The sequence below is a fragment of the Ochlerotatus camptorhynchus genome, unplaced genomic scaffold, assembly GCF_037179485.1.
Source record: "Ochlerotatus camptorhynchus isolate MF236.1 unplaced genomic scaffold, CSIRO-AGI_Acam_v1.1 ptg000289l, whole genome shotgun sequence".
Taxonomy (NCBI): Eukaryota; Metazoa; Arthropoda; class Insecta; order Diptera; family Culicidae; genus Ochlerotatus; species Ochlerotatus camptorhynchus.
The window spans coordinates 646461-663662 of record NW_027040778.1 but is presented as its reverse complement, the minus strand read 5'-3'; the positions used below and the strand labels follow the sequence as shown (position 1 = coordinate 663662).

The 17202-nt window shown below is 40.4% G+C and overlaps 1 protein-coding gene across 1 annotated transcript; it reads left to right on the top strand.

The window, feature by feature from the left end:
- The first annotated feature begins 15598 nt into the window (after positions 1–15598).
- Positions 15599–16650, top strand: LOC135706714 (RNA transcription, translation and transport factor protein-like). Its single transcript, XM_065228364.1, has 3 exons — positions 15599–15730; positions 15789–16121; positions 16179–16650. The coding sequence occupies exons 1-3, from the start codon at positions 15670–15672 to the stop codon at positions 16535–16537; spliced, it is 753 nt and encodes a 250-aa protein (XP_065084436.1). The 5' UTR covers positions 15599–15669; the 3' UTR covers positions 16538–16650.
- Positions 16651–17202: the final 552 nt, after the last annotated feature.

Genomic DNA, 17202 nt, shown 5'->3' with positions numbered 1-17202 from the left:
TACAAGGAAACTTTTCTTTCAAGACCGCAAAACGATCCGACACTTGTGAAAAAAGCGAGGGGGGCGACTCTAAACGCTGCAGGAAAGATTGTGTTGTGCTGTGGCTAGCTGCTCGCACGCTGAGTAGATAGAAAGAAGATTGATGACGATTCTGAAGATTTCCTGCAAAAAGATGATGCGCGATGCAAGTAGATGCGAGAAATGCAAGAAGATTATTCGAAGATTGATTCGCTAGTGTGAGATTTTTTGAGCATCTAAATTTGAGATTTAGATGTGTCGCCCCCCTCGGAAAAAAGTTATTTAGCCATTACGGATTGCTAACCAAACAAACTGCTGATTATTCTTTTTTTCTAGCGCAATGACAGCTGCCGCCTGCTGCTGTCTGCGCGAGGCAGTCACGTTGTGTGGGGGTTAACTCAGCATGGAGGATAGCCGATATCATGCGCAAAGAATCTTCGATTTTGATGAAACTTTACACAGGTTTCCGGTATAGTACAACAATTATGTTTGGAAAAATGCGTGATTTTTCACAAGGGTCTTTTTTTTTCCTTTGGTTTGTTTTTTTCCGTCGATCTTGTTTTCCGTGCTGAGCACCAATGCTACCGACGTGCCAGGAAGGCAGCTCCCACACCTGGACCCTACCTATCGACCCATCAACTCATGAACCGGGGACCAACGGCTTTACTTCCCATCCGAAGGAAGGCGTGATCAGAGATGTTATGCCTCAGAACATCCCGGCGGCGCTGACTGGGATTGAACCCAGGCCTTCTGGGGTGAGAGGTAATCACGCTTACCACTACACCACTGGCGCCGTTATCTCGTCGTCGTCGTTTTTTACAAGGGTGTATTTGCTTTGGCACACAATTTATTCAAACCATCCTACTTGGAAAAACTTCGAGTGTAGAACAAAACCGTCTAGGAAATGATGTACCTTTGGTTGTACACTGGGATGTGTAGGGTTTTAGCATACGATTTCTTCCTTCAATTCTCACTCGTCTTCCCAGCACGCACTCACGTACCGTGTTCTTCAATGGTTGCACTACTTCTCCCTCCCGTATCTCATTCAGCCGAACATTCAGCTCAGTTCGTTAAACGCTCGTGCCGTTAATCAAGATAAATACATAATCAAGGTTTATACACTTCGTCTCAAATCCTACATTCCTCCCCTTCTTTATTTAATCAACTGATTCTTCGACATCAATATGTTACATAGTCTTTAAGCAACTTTGATTCTGCCCTAATCCTTTTCGACGCTCTAACTACCTTTTCTGTCAAACCACTCTCCATCGGAAGTGATGCTGTCGATTCTTCCATAGTTTCTACAGCCTGTTGATTTGAATGAACTGGTGGGTTAAAACCCTGATCTGCACTATCGATCTTTGCAGGTATGACTTTCAAATGGGCTGCACTTCTTCTGTATTGTTTACCAGATTCAGTCGAGCGAATAACTACTTCAGTACCCCTCTTCTGGACTACAGTAAATTCTTCCGGGGTAAATTGTGAGCTCAATTTATTGTCCTTCTTCATTCGTTTTGCAAGCACGTAATCACCCACCTCAATAGAACTAGGCTTTGCTCTTCGTCGAATATCCGCATACTCTTTCCCCTTTTCTTTTTCCAATCTGTCACGATCCCTTACATATTCCGAATCCATTGTTTTCACTGGAACATAGGGTAGCTTTGTTCGCATTTTACGGCCAAACATCAATTCCGCTGGTGCCTTTCCAGTTGTTGTGTGACTTGATGAGTGGTACATCATCAGATATTTGCGTAATTCCTGTCTCCAATCCTGACCAAGCTCTTGAGCAATGCACAAGCGCTTTAAAATGAATCGGTTTTGTCGTTCCACCTCTCCATTCATCTGTGGCCAGTAAGGAATAGTGCTCTCTAGGTGAATACCATACTCATCACAAAAATTTCGAAACTCTTCCGATGAAAACTGCGGTCCGTTGTCAGCTCGAAGGATTTCAGGTATCACATAGCGGGAAAAGATAGTCAAAAGCTCACAAATTGTAGCTGATGCAGGAATTTCCTGCATCTCTACTACCTCAAGATATCTGCTATATTAATCCACACAAACCAGTAAATTCTCTCCATTTGGCAGTGGACCAAGAAAATCCACAGCAATTTGTTCCCAAACTCGACTCGGGAGCTCTTTCCGCATCATTGGTTCCGGTGCGCTAGGTGATGATACCAAGGAACATCCTCGACAAGCCTTGACAAATCTCTCTACATTCAAGTCCATTTTAGGCCACCAAACGTTCCCCCGAAGATGAGTTTTCATAATCCTTATACCCGGGTGACCTTCATGGGCCAGCTCTAGAATTCGTTGGCGTAGCTTGTTGGGCACCACAATCTTATCACCCCGCAGCAGAACATCGTTGACCATACACAACTCTGATGAAATTATTTTGTATGCCAGTGGTAAGTTATCAATCCTACCTAACCTCAATGCTTCACCTATCTCCGTGATCTCTGGGTCTTCTTGACTCATCTTCTCTATCTCCTCCCATTTTAGAGCCATCGTCTTCGCAGCAGCGGTTACTATTTCGTTTACTACTAATTCCTCCGTCTCATCAAAAGGAATTGGATGGAAAGTCGATAGGCGAGATAACACATCGGCAATATTAGTATGTCCTGAAATATGTACGACTTTGTATTGGAAACTCTGGAGGCGCAATACCCATCGCTCGATGCGTGCACATGGACGTGACACGGGAGTGAACAGGAAAGTTAAAGCTATGCAGTCTGTTAATAAGTCGAACTCTTTACCGATCAAATAGACCTGGAATCTTTCTACGCTCCAAACTAACGCCAATGCCTCCTTTTCCGTGCCATTGTCGTGAACTCCGGCACTGTGACTGCGACTGCACTCCGCGTAGCTCAGCATCTTTTACATGCGTCCACACTCTTGAAAAGTTTTTTCCAAACTCATTATCGGGTCGAACCATCGTCGACACGAAGCTCTAATGCTATTCCTCTCTCTTTCTCTCCCTCTCGTCATTTCTTCTCTTTTCTTCGACGTTTCATGACAGTTAGCCACCGTATGGAATTCGGTACCTTTAGCCATAAACTGTATATTGGCATAAACATACAAATCCAAATACTTAAATTGCAATATATTTTGAATTCTATCAACCAAACGAACTTTTTTTTTTTTTAGCAATTAGACTAAACAATTTGTTGTAGCAATTTTTAAGTGCAAAAGCAACTTTTTTTTACGAAAGCGTACCGTTTTTCCAAATTAATCATTATTGACTACTATAATCCCTACAAGTACCTTCTCTCAGTATCTGTTAGTGACTTAGAAACATAGGAGATCACGCGTGAATTTCCACTTCTATCTGTTTGAATAAGTACACCACCAAGAGCATGTGGACTTGCGTCGGCAATGACAGCAGTTCTATCTTCTAACTTATAGAACCCTAACCTTTGAGAGCCTGCTAATCTTTGTTTTATGGCACGAAACGCTGATTCCTCTTTTTCACCCCAGTGAAACTTCACACCTTTATGAGTTAGTTTTCTGAGAGGTTCATCCATGGCCGCCAAGTTTGGTATACATTTTCCCATGTAATTGGCGAGCCCTAGGAAACTTCTGACTTCACTTTCATTGTATGGTTGACGGAATGACAAAATAGCATCACGTTTCGAATCTGAAGGCATGAGTCCTTGTGAGTTGATATGGTATCCAAGAAACTCAAAATCCGTTACCCGTATCTTGCACTTCTCCCAGTTGAGAATAACACCTTTTTCCTTAAATCTTTCAAGAACCTTTTTGAGCCTCAAATCATGTTCTTCAACAGAGCTTCCCTCTACACCGACGTCGTCCAAGTACCAATATGTACCCTCGCAATCGGCCAGAATCTCGTCCATCTTTCGCTGAAATGTTTCTGGAGCCGAAACAAGGCCAAATGGTAGCCGTTTGAATCGGTACAGTCCGCGGTGTGTGATGAATGTTACAATGTCCCTAGATCCTTCTTCTAACTCCAAAAGAAAAAACGCATCCTTAACGTCAAGGATGCTCCAAACCTTTCCTTTCCCAATTTTAGCCAGAACCTCATCAATAACAGGCATTGGATGTCTTTCACGAATAACGACTTGGTTTACTCTGCGCAAATCAACACACAGTCGAATACTACCATTCGCCTTACTGGCAACCACCAACGGCGATACCCAAGTTGCTGGACCTTCTTTTGTTTCAATTATATCTCTACGAAGCAGTTCATCTAGCTTTTGGTTAACAGCCTCCTCCAGGGGCATTGGGATTCGTCGTAACGGCTGGAACACCGGAGTTATAGTTGGGTCCATCAAAATACGTATCTTTGTATCATATATCTTGGAGAACGGAGAATCATTGTTCTTGCCACGAAGGCCCCCGGAAATCATACTGGAAAGAACTGGAATTTGAATTTTGTCCCACCCTTCAATATGCCGATTGTAACGGCAGTGCCGGTCATAGCAAGCAAGCTGTGATTTTTTGAAAAATACGAATGTTATGGTATCATTGGTAACTCGGTATTTCTGACAGCTTGTTTTGCTTTGCAATCATAAGGATAACATCGGTCTGGCGACCATCAAGGAGGAATGCTGGCGATATGCATCGTGAGCGGAATCAGCCATCCAACAGGACACAACAAAGACAAAAAAGAGGAGTACAATGTCGAAAAAAGAAAATAACATCGAAAAATACTAGACAGGAGCAACCGCCGTCGGACGTATGAGAAGAAAAATGCGCTCATAAATGTGTTTGCTTCCTGATTCTACTTCATCAAATCAAATGATCGGTTGTAGACAGGGTTGTTAATCGTTAACGTCATCAATTGGAATTTGCATTGAAGACATTAATGTAAGTTAAACGCTGTCCAGACTGGAGAGTTATAACATGTTATAACGGTTGTCAACTAATTGCAACACAGAAACGACCATCAAGATAGCGCTATAACATGTTATAACTCTGTAGTCTGAACGTACTATAATAGTACGTTTATAGTACGTTCAGACTACAGAGTTATAACATGTTATAGCGCTATCTTGATGGTGGTTTCTGTGTTGCAATTATTTGACAACCGTTATAACATGTTATAACTCTCCAGTCTGGACAGCGTTTTAGACTACAGAGTTATAACATGTTATAGCGCTATCTTGATGGTGGTTTCTGTGTTGCAATTATTTGACAACCGTTATAACATGTTATAACTATCCAGTCTGAACAAGGCATTAACGTCATTAAAAATACTGGCTGTAGATGATGCTTCCCTTCTTAATATTAGTTCGGCTTCCCTTTGAGGATGACACAGGTAGTGGTAAGTGTGCGAAATTTGTCTTGTGTTCATAAGATAATAAAAGTCGTGTGTATTAGGGTTTTGTAATGCCCTCAAAAGCAGACCAGATACCCAGCCTTTCGAGCGGCCGGATAGCGTTGAAACTGGTGGGTAAAATTTTTAGAGATTGAATATAGATGATGATGAGTATGACTTCTGTAGTTTGTTTTGTTAGAGTTGCAGCATTATTTTAATTAACGGAATAACCATCGAAGTCTGATAAACTGCCTCTTTCTATTGAGTCCTCGCAAGAATTTACATTTCGGATGCCATGCTAGGTGTATTTAGAAAAAAAATCTTCAACGAGATCAACGCATTGTCTTCACATGTATTCACCACTACTTTCAAATTTGCAAGCAGTAGAGAGGGTGGTCATTATTTAAAATTTATTAAACTGAATATTTACAGAAGCTAAGGGAACTTCCGTGAAGTTGTGAGAACTTCGTAAAAGTTATTGAATCGTCTTAGAAAGAATTTATAAGATCTTCAAGAAAACTCGTAGAATATTATAAAACTCCAGTGAACTTCATAGAGTTTCAGTGAACTTAATTGGGAAGCAGGGATTTTTGCAAAGTTCAGCACATTATGTATAAGTTCAGAGAACTTTGTAAACATTAAACGAACTGTAGATAAATTCAGCAATGTTCGGGCAACTTCGTTTAAGTTCAGGGTTTTTTAACTTCTGGGAACTTCGTAAAACTTCAGAGACTTCATAGATGTTCAAGGATCATCGTAGAAATTCAAGAAACTTAGTAGAAAATTTAGTTAACATCTTAGAGCTTAACGTAGACATTCAGGGAACTTTATAAAAAAAAATCGGGAATACTTTGAGGTGGGAACTGTGTAAAAGTTTCAGGGAACTTCATAGAAAATAGACATATTTTTTATAAGCTCAGAGAACCCCGTATAAGTGAAGTGAACTTCATAGAAGTTTAGAAAACTTTGTAGATGTTTAGGGAATTACGTAGCAATTCTCGGAACATTGTAAAACTTCATAGACATGCTGGGAATTTTGTAAAAGCTCTTGGAACTTCATAGCAGCTCATCAAACATAGTAGAAGCTCAGCAATCAGCGGCACCGGTGGTGTAGTGGTAAGCTTAACTGCTTCTCACTCCAAAGGGCGTGGGCTCAATCCCAGTCGGCGCCGTCGGTATTTTCTTAGGCATAAAATCTCAGATCACGCCTTCCCTCGGGTTTGTCCCCGGTCCATGAGTTGATGAGTCTATAGGTAGGGTCCAGGCGGGAGAGCTGCCTCCCCGGCGTCGGTACCATTGGTACTCGGTACGGAAAACAAGGTCGACGGAAAACAAATCCAAATCAAGCGAAAAAAGCTCAGCATACTTCGTAGAAGTTAATGGTACTTCGTAAAAGCTCCAAGAATATCGTAGAAGTTCAGTAAACTTCTTAGAACTTCAGGTATTTTTGAGGGGGGCGAAAGTAGTCCATTCTACATTAAATTTAACGGATTTCAATAAAATTAGCTTCATAAATTCGATTTTAGTGGATTTCTTCGATTCGTAAAGAATAATAACACGCGCTTGCCGATATCATCCGATATTATCCGCTATTCATCGGTAATCTTGAATGAGTCAGAATTATCCAACCGTTCTCGCATTAAATTTTTAGTGTGTATTATGGTTTGACTGTCTGTCCCTTTCATAATCGCACCTCGGACCACTCATAGCTCATATTTTCAAAAAGTTGTGCGGAAATAACATTAACCCACCCAAATTCGACCTGGTTGCAGCAGTTTGGATGTAATATTCAACAACTTTTTTTTCTGTGTATGGTAAAATCTACAAGCAAACGGCACACTGTGCGTGAAACATGGCGGCCGTCGTACTATCACTTAACTCCACTGAAAATTCCCATAAGCAACTGTCAATATTTGCTAGAAGAGACGATTATTTTTCGACGGTGCCGTCATGGCCAATAGAGAGGAAGTTAACAGTTAAAAAAGGATGCAAGACAACCCAAAGAAATTTACATTAGCCCAACGTTTGATTTTGATGTCTACATCAGCATCGAAATCAAATGTATGCCTGATGTCAAACATTAGGAAACATTATGATTTAGTTGTATTTAAGCAACGTAACATGGTGTATACATCAGAAATTTTGGAACAAAATTTTGCCATTCTAATGTCGGTCTGACGTCAAAAATTTCAATCTATTGACATTAGAACCAAACGTTTTAAGGATGTTTTCAGATGTACAAAACGTTAGAACTAAACGTTTTTCGGATGTTTTTATATGTAAACGTTTTCTGATGTTTTCTAATGTAGAGGTTTCCTGATGTTAGAATCAAACGTTTTTCGGTTGTTTTCGGATGTAAAAAACGTTAGAACTAAACGTTGTTCGGATGTTTTTATATTTAAATGTATTCTGATGTTTTCTAACGTAGATGCCTCCCGATGCTGGAACCAAACTTTTTTTGGATGTTTTCGTATGTACACAACGCTAGAACTAAACGTTGTTCGGATGTTTTCAATTGTACTTCGTGTTTGATGTTCTCTGATGTTTTCAGATGTACAAAACGTTTAAAGTAAACGTTGTTTGAATGTTTTCAAATGTAGATGTTTACTAATGTTTTTAGATATACAAAACACTAGAATCTTACTTTTCAAATGCTTTCAATTATATTTACAACACATTAGAACTAGAAACATGATCGTGTAAACACTACACACGATTGTTGTTAGATTACATCATAAAAATGCGTACATAACAGTCAATGCTGAAGCTCCCGTTTCCCACCAGTCAGTTAACTGACCTTAGCTAACCTAATATCATTGCGGCAACTCTCTATGCGGCAGGGGAACTATGCCATTAGCGCGCTAAAAGTTATTAGACCACTGACATAGGCGCCAATTTGTAGGTGACGAGGCACTTGGTGACATTACAGCGAGCTTGACGATTTTTGCAGCATTTTTTTTTTTATCAAGCTACCAGTTAAGGTGTGTAGTGTTTACAAGATCTTGTTTCTAGCTCTAATGCTTTGTACAATTGAAAGTATTGAAAAAGTTAATTCTCATGTTTTGCACAACCGAAACCATCAGAAAACATAAAATTGTACAAAAAAAAGTCATCCATTCTGGTAGACTATCTCTTAAATGCATAAAGAATAGCCATTGCTTAAGCTCCCGTTTCCCACCAGTTAGTTAACTGACCTTAGCTAACCTAATATCATTGTGGCAACTCTCTATGCGGCAGGGGAACTATGCCATTAGCGCGCTAAGAGTTGTTAGACCACTGACAAAGGCGCCTATTCGTGGGTGACGAGGCACTTGGTGACATTACAGCGAGCTTGGCGATTGTTATAGCATTTTTGAGTGAACTACCAGACAATCATGACAATGTGATCGCTGCGCCTCCAGATCTCCCTTTAAATCGACCCACTGTGCCAATTTGTCAATAATGCATGACACTTTGGACGGGGTTGCTGGCTTGTTTGGTCCACTGTTCGGATATACAAGTGGCAAGCCTTCCCCTTCACGGATCGCTCCAAAAATTGCTGCAAACGAACTGCAAATATATAATAAACAAAATTATTGTGCATGAAAAATATGACAATGGACAATGCTCGAGGAGCACTGGGAGTTTTCGAACGACGCGTGCTTAGGACGATCTTTGGCAGAGGGTATATGAAAATGGTGAATGGAGTAGAAGAATCTAGATAGAGCTGGAATTAGGGAGTAACAGCCTTTGTAAACAATGCCTTGACTTGTTGATTTCTCGGAATTCAAGACACGCCTACACAAACCAACATATCCATCGGGTAGTAGAAGTCTTTCTCTAATCGATGGTGATGTCGATTCGCCTTGGAGAGCCATGACTTCCGCGAAATCATCGAGAGAAGTCATTGATTACAAAAGCTGTTACGCCCTAGTTCCAGCTCTATTTAGGAATGAACCACGAACTGGCGTAACTTTATGGCGAACCCAATATCCAGAAAGTCGCTAAAATTGGAAGGGTACAATGGACGGGACACGTTGTAAGAATGCCGGACAACAATCCCGCAAAAATGGTGTTTTCCTCAAATCCGGCCGGTACAAGACGCAGAAAAGCACAGCGTGCTATGTGGTTAGACCAAGTGGAGTAAGATGTAGGAAGTGTGGGACGCTCGAGAAATTGGAGACAAGCAGCCAGGGACCGAGTTAGTTGGCGCAACTTGTTATACAGGTTAGGTTCCGAGGGACGTCGGATCAGCAAAAGTAAAGTAAGTATACAGACAAACAGACATAAAACTCGCAAGATGTTCATCGAACAAGCATTTATCGGTCAATTTAAAAGTATCTTAGTTGGTAGTACCGCCACCTGTGGCGCGCATAGTCAATTTCCTTGCGTTTGACGTTTCCACACTACCGCCATCTGTTCAGCGTACTACCCACCACAGTGTACTCAACAGAGGGCGGTAATGTTTTAACGACGATGTTTTACAGTGAGAAATATTCAATGTGTTATGTCTGTTTGTCTGTGGTAAGTATCTTATACGTTGGCTAAATTGTTATCCAAACTGCCTAAAAGTTCGAAGAATAGTTATTAGATAGTACAGAATTCTAAATTGGCATTATTTATGAAAAATTTACATTAGAATTCTTAAATTTCAGTCTTTCCCTGATTGCGAACCACACTTTAAATTTTATATAAACTTGCGACCCATCTTGTGTACCATCATAAGGCTTGATGAAACTTATTCCGCCCGGAAACATGTTTTTTTGGAATTATGAAGTCATTATAGGGTTAACTACCCCATTTTCGGCATATTAAGCACAACCCGCACTTAGTCCTTCTTTATCTAGCGTAGTTTAGCACCAAACGGAATGTTATTATTACTGATGGCTTCCAAATTTATTTACCTTTCCGTATGTACCGTAAGATTTGATAAAGAGAAACCAATCGTTGAGATATTGTCAAAAGTCTAACACTGCTTCTTGACACCAAACTCGGCCTACGGATTCTAAACTCGTCCTAGCGCATTGAAACGCCATTGAAACGCCAATTAATTCACTTCGGCCTATCGCATGAAGATTAAACATTGTAATAATCATTGTATGTAGTCTTCACTGGCTTGACGAAATGGAAATAAAGAATAAAGAATGAAGATAAAAATTGATTCGGTCGGAGCGCTTCTTTTGTTTTTGGGAATAATGGGTGCAATCACGTGTTCTCATTGACTTCGTTCCGTAGCTTATTAACTAAAGTATCGTACCAAATGCATAATTGAATTGACGAACTCTGAAATAATGGATTTCTATTGAAGTTTTCTGCTCGATAGGCCCAAAACGGGCGATTAGGCCGAAGTAGTTCTCTACCCTACGTTATTATGACATTTTGTATTTTTAAGTTACAAGAGGACGTTGCAAAGGATGAGTTTGACGTATGAAACCTGTGCATTTAGTTTTCAGAGAGTCGCAATCAGCGAATTATTCATTAAATCACTTATGGCTGTAAGCTCCACTCGGTATTATCCTCGGATTATATCCCGATCAAGAATGTCCGGCTGCTTTGATGTCGACATCAGAGTTATTCAACACGATGTTATGCAAACAATTCGCAGATCATCCAAACAGGGACGGTATTAAAAGTTAATCCGAGTTGGAGCTTACCGCCATTATTGCGGCTCTCTGAATCCAATATTAATAGGTTGAAAAAATGGTTTAAAAATGGAACCTAAATCCAAAATTTCATAAATTTTGGTTCACATGAACTATGATAAATCAGTGTTATTACATTTGCAAACATCACCATTTTAGCGGCCCTCGCCATAGAGCGAACTGTCATTCAAAAGGATATTAATGTCATCTAATGCAATTTATCAACAATTTAAATCTTGGTTTACAAATCGAGATGAATGTCTATGGGAACGATAAAAATATATTTGTGCTCAGAAAACGAAGCTCGCCCGAAAAAAAATAACAACAAAAGTACATTAAAAAACAATGTAACAATAAGACGAAAATTATTGTCTTAACAATGATTTATATTGTTACGTCTACAATAAATTTACCTTGATTTATGTTGTACAAAACAATAAATTTCATGGTAAATGGAAAATTTACAATAAAAAAGGGGGGTTGTTAAGTATCTTAACAATGAAATTTTCGTGATTTTCCCATATAATTTTTTTTCAATAACATTATATATTATTGTTATTTTACTGTTGGTTGGCGAATTTATTTATTAAAAAAAATAACAGTGTACTTTAGAGTGTATGTGTTGACTTGACAGATCTACTTTATCGACTTTAAAAATAAATCGAAAAAATAAAACTTTGCCCCGGGAAGGGAAGGGGGTGGTATATCTGTTACGGGTGGTCCTTTTTTTACTGGTTATGGATCGAGATTCGATCCGGAACTTGTGAGAAATGCAGGCCAACTCCCCTGCGCTCGATATCCCTAGGTCACGTCTCCTTGGTGGTTGAGCGTCGTTGATAAGTTAATGCATTCGACTGGAGAGAATCACCCATGAAATATGCTTCCACCTGAGAGTTCCTTCCTGACATCTTCAAGTGGTGGAATTTTTTATTATTATTGTATGATTATTGACTGCACGGACAAGGTTTCCATTAAGCTTTAGAGAGGGTCTAGGATAAGATATGAGCGGACGCGGACTGCCTGGTTTTGAGCCAAACGAACTGTCAAAGCCAGAGCCATACGAGCAGCGCCTATCTTAATTACATTGGCAGTGTTGCTGACCCTCTCATAGTCTGCATGCTTCAATCAGATTTATTTTTATTGTTCGTGAAGTAACCCACAATGAAAATACACCAATATTTAATGTAACAACAATTTTTATTGCAATAGAGTTGTTCATTATTGTTCATGATCGAATCATGTTAACAATAAAATAAATGAAAAATACGATAAAAATCATTGTAACAACATTTTATTATGTACATTCATTGTACAGCTAGGTAGCAGTTTTGCCGTTTTCGGAAGAGTACAACATTATAACAATCATTTTTATTGTCGACAATAAATATTAATGTTAGAGCATTGTTTCCACTGAAAATTTTACTGTAATTTTTTTTTTCGGGCGTTCAGATGATGTATAAAAATTTGTTTGTTTTTCGAAATTATACAACCCAATTCCAGGTTTTCCACACGAAACGATAACTAATGGATACGTACTCGGTTTCCCCATAGGGATACGTATTCGGTTTCCCCATCAGGATACGTATTCGGTTTCCCCATCGGGATTCGTATTCGGTTTCCCCATCAGGATCCGTATTCGGTTTCCCCATCAGGATTCGTATTCGGTTTCCCCATCGGGATCCGTATTCGGTTTCCCCATCGGGATCCGTCTACGGAATCCCCATCGGGATCCGTATTCGGTTTCCCCATTGGGACCCGTATTCGGTTTTCCCATCGGGATCCGTATTCGGTTTTCCCATCGGGATCCGTATTCGGTTTTCCCATCGGGATCCGTATTCGGTTTCCCCATCGGGATCCGTCTACGGAATCCCCATCGGGATCCGTATTCGGTTTCCCCATTGGGACCTGTATTCGGTTTTCCCATCGGGATCCGTATTCGGTTTTCCCATCGGGATCCGTATTCGGTTTTCCCATTGGGACCCGTATTCGGTTTTCCCATCGGGATTCGTATTCGGTTTCCCCATCGGGATCCGTATTCGGTTTCCCCATCGGGATCTGTCTACGGAATCCCCATCGGGATCCGTATTCGGTTTCCCCATTGGGACCCGTATTCGGTTTCCCCATCGGGATCCGTCTACGGAATCCCCATCGGGAGCCGTATTCGGTTTCCCCATTGGGACCCCGTATTCGGTTTTCCCATCGGGATCCGTATTCGGTTTCCCCATCGGGATCCGTCAACGGAATCCCCATCGGGCTCCGTTTACGGAACCCGTCATCGGGCTCCGTTTACGGAATCCGTCATCGGGCTTGTAGCTTTTAGTAAATACACTGACTAACCTGCAAAGAGATCTGGCTGCAAACTCCCCGCCCGGGATCCAGCTTCGGATTCCCTACCGGGATTCGGCTGGGACTGGTACCGGTACACTTTCCTAAAAAAAAAAACATAATTACATTACATTAAATTAATAAATTCACATTTACTTACCAGAAAAACATTGCATCGCCACCAATGTTTCCTACATTACAATTTCTATTCGGGAATCGACAACGAAAAGATCAGGACGAAGATAATGCCACGGTTTGGAGGTGTTCCAAGTCAAAGGCGAAAGTGGTTGCGAAAGCAAACGAATTTCGGCTGAATGCTGGATTTCAGAAGTATTCGGTGAAGAATGTAGGATTAGATCCTATGATAGAATTTCGTTGGTTGCGACCTTTATACGAAGAGCTTCGGAGTGTGCTTCTGCTGTAGATGGTTGGGTGAATGTAGAATTTTGGCGAGGGGGACGACTCTATCTCCGCTGCAGGAAAGATTGTGTTGTGCTGTGGCTCACACTTAAAATGTTTCGCCGAGATTCCAACAGCCGAGTAGTTCTGCAATTTATTTTGCTGAGATTCAGTAAAACAATTGCCGAGACTCAGCTAACAAATATCATTTTGCTAACAAACAGATATTTTGCACATATATCAGCAAAAGTAAATGCCGAAGTAATCGGCTGTTGGAGATTTTACCGAGCTAGATTAAGTGTGCTGGCTGCTCGCACGCTGAGTAGATCGAAAGAAGATTAATAACGATTCTGAAGATTTCCTGCAAAAAAATGATGCACGATGCAAGTATATGCGAGAAATGCAAGAAGATTTTTCGAAGATTGATTCGCTAGTGTGAGATTTTTTGAGAATCTAAAGTTGAGATTTAGATGTGTCGCCACCCTTAGGTCCACGGCTGCTGTTGATGAGCTTATCAACGACAGGCAAACACACTCTAGTATGTGATGTATTGCAATTTCTGTAAATCTTTTCATACATGAATTCAATATTTATTTGTCATAACCATCAACCAGTCAGCCATGTAGGTGTAATAGAGGTCAAAAAGGTATCAATTTTCCTCATTGGGTTCCAAATGCCGAGAATCCCACCACGCATGTTATCACGGGTTATTAAATATATATAGACATAAACTTGAAGAACTACAATGGTAAACATTTGCTGCATCGCGGCTATCGCCCGTAAAAAAAAGAACCGTAGAGGTACAATGAAATGTATTGTAACCATACAATAGAGTTTATGGTATTTACAAAAAATCGTATTATCCACAACGATAAAATAACAATAGAATGTATTGTTTCTACAATAGAATCTATGGTAAATTGGGGAATATACAATAGATTAAGGGGGTCGTTATGTATCTTAACCATACGAAAAATCACTTTTTCCCGAACAAACTTGAACCATTTACCATTAATTGTATTGTTGTTCTATTGTTGAAAACTCTTACTATATGGGACGTATTGTACATCTATTGTAATAACAATATGCTAAAACTTCGTGTACTATATACACACAATAAGATCGATTGTTGGCAATAGATTTACTTGTAACTGTATTTTATTTTATGGTAATTGTATGGTTATTTTTTTCCGGGCGGTCTTCTCGTTCATTTACCGGCAGATTGCTTCTTCCGATGAAATTCCGAATATGTCGATAAATAATATAAACATTGCCATCTGTCACCTGGTGTGTCTCGAACTCTCTTTAACCAGCGATGCAAATCGATAACAAGGAGATTATAAATGTGCATCGATGGCAATCTTTGTTGTTCTTTGTCAAAGTTCAAAGTTACGATGATATCAGTATTTAAATATTTATTGATGAATATTTGTCAAGAATATTACTAAAGCCCATGTGACATATCGAAATTAAAAGAAATTTCGCATGGCACCTTTATAGATTACTATCATATGACTGATGAAGAAATAATCTTAAATGTAAGTATCGATGAATAAAGATTTTTAAATGTGTACATCGAAAGAAAATTTAAAGTGAATTGCCGACATAAATCTTTATTTCTGTATAAAGAACTTTGAAGAATTTTCACGAACGGTTGGTCGGGATATGATAAAGTGGATTTATACAGGTATGAATCGATTCACGAAAATAGTGATTATTTTTTTTCAAAAAACTTGAATAAATCTGGGAGTTTCGTCCCCCTTGTGGAAGCATGTTAATATCTTAATTTAGAAAAGATTAATGATTGTTTGAACCAGCCAAATGCAGTGCGGTGCGCAGCTGCACCAGTCCCCTCGAATACGTTATCATCCCGTTATTTGCGTTACCAAACACACACAAATCAATTTTTAAACGAGCTGTCATTTTAGGGTAACAACAGCGCTTGACATTTGTATCAAAACAAAAGTCTTCATCCGCACCCGGCAGTCCGGCAAGAAGTATACTGCAATATATTTCACGAAAATTGCAATGTTTGAGCGATACTTGGCCGCGTTGGAATACCCCGCCCAGGGTGGGATCAATATTGACGGTAAGAATATTCTATTTGATTTGTTCGTCGAATGGTAATTATCATTTCATTACCGCAGATCCTAAAGAGTTCCGCAATATCGTCCTGTGGCTGGAGGATCAAAAGATTCGCCACTACACCATCGAAGACCGGGCGAATCTACGGAAGGTGGGCGCCGCTGCCGACTGGGATCCCGCCTATGATAAATACAAGATGGATTTGAAGTATCCCACCGATCTGAAATCGAAAGCCGAAGAGTTAACGTGGCTGTTTCTGTATGCGATAAAGCTGGAATACTCCGACAATGCCGACCGGTATCGGCCCGTTACCGCAGCTCGGAAGCTGGAAGAGGATAAAAAGGCCACAGCGGCGCCGGAGATCAAATCGACGAATCCGTTTGATAATATCGATTGTGAGTTGGTTGTGTTTTTAGATTCGAGGAAGTTCGTAATATTTCTTTAATTTTCAGTCACAAGCCCTGAATTTGAGGAGGGTTCCAAAAAGTTAGCGGAAAAGCTGGGAATCGCCTATCACCCGGATCATTTGGTTTCGGTGAGATCGGCCGGACGGGTGATCTCAACTATGTTCAACAAAGAAGTTCTCAAGGAACCGATCATCACCGGAAAACCATTCCCGATCGGCGAAGGCACAGGGATGGGATTCCAGAAGGAACCCGATCTGGAGCGGGCAGCGCGAATCCTGCGATTGTTGCAGATTCAAAGTCTGCGGAAGCTGCAAACCGCCATCAATGAGACGATCGTTTCCGTGCAGAACATCACCGCCGATCCGAGGACCGATACTTCGCTGGGAAAGGTTGGGCAAAAGTAAGGGGGTGTTCGGATCAAGGAAGTAATTTCCCGCGCGTCGCTCGTGGAGTGTATTCCAGGTCTTAATTTATGTGTAATTTTTCATTTGGTCAAATAAATCATACTAGTAATCTACATACATGTAACATCAACAAACAAGGCGGTGGATTTAGTTCTTTGGGGCTTCCCGTGATTTTCCGAAAGGGTAGACATCTAGGAGTCGCGTTATTCCGATTCCGCCGGCCACTGTAAGTTGCAAATGGTTGGAACTTGTTACATGGTTACTGAAAATTTGAAATGTCTTCACAATGCGTCTTCTGCTTTGGCTTTATTACGCCCTCACTGGGAGACATTACTTCGGCTCTGAACTTAGTGTTTTTAGGCACATCCACAGTTGATAATTGAGAGCTTTCTAGGGATGTACCATTATTGCTTAAGTACATTTGTGACAAGTACAATCATACTCTATGCCAAGGGAAGTCCCACAATTTCGAATGATTTAAAAAATGTAGACATGTTATCAAACCTGGCACCTCTGATCTCTGATAAATGCCACAGAGATGATACGTTTGAAGACATGTCTTTTTGATTGAATAGCCATTCCACGAAACATGTTCTACTCTTCTCTGCTCTATGTTTATTCTTAGGTCAGATTTAATATTTACCTGCCGCCACGCCGTATATGGC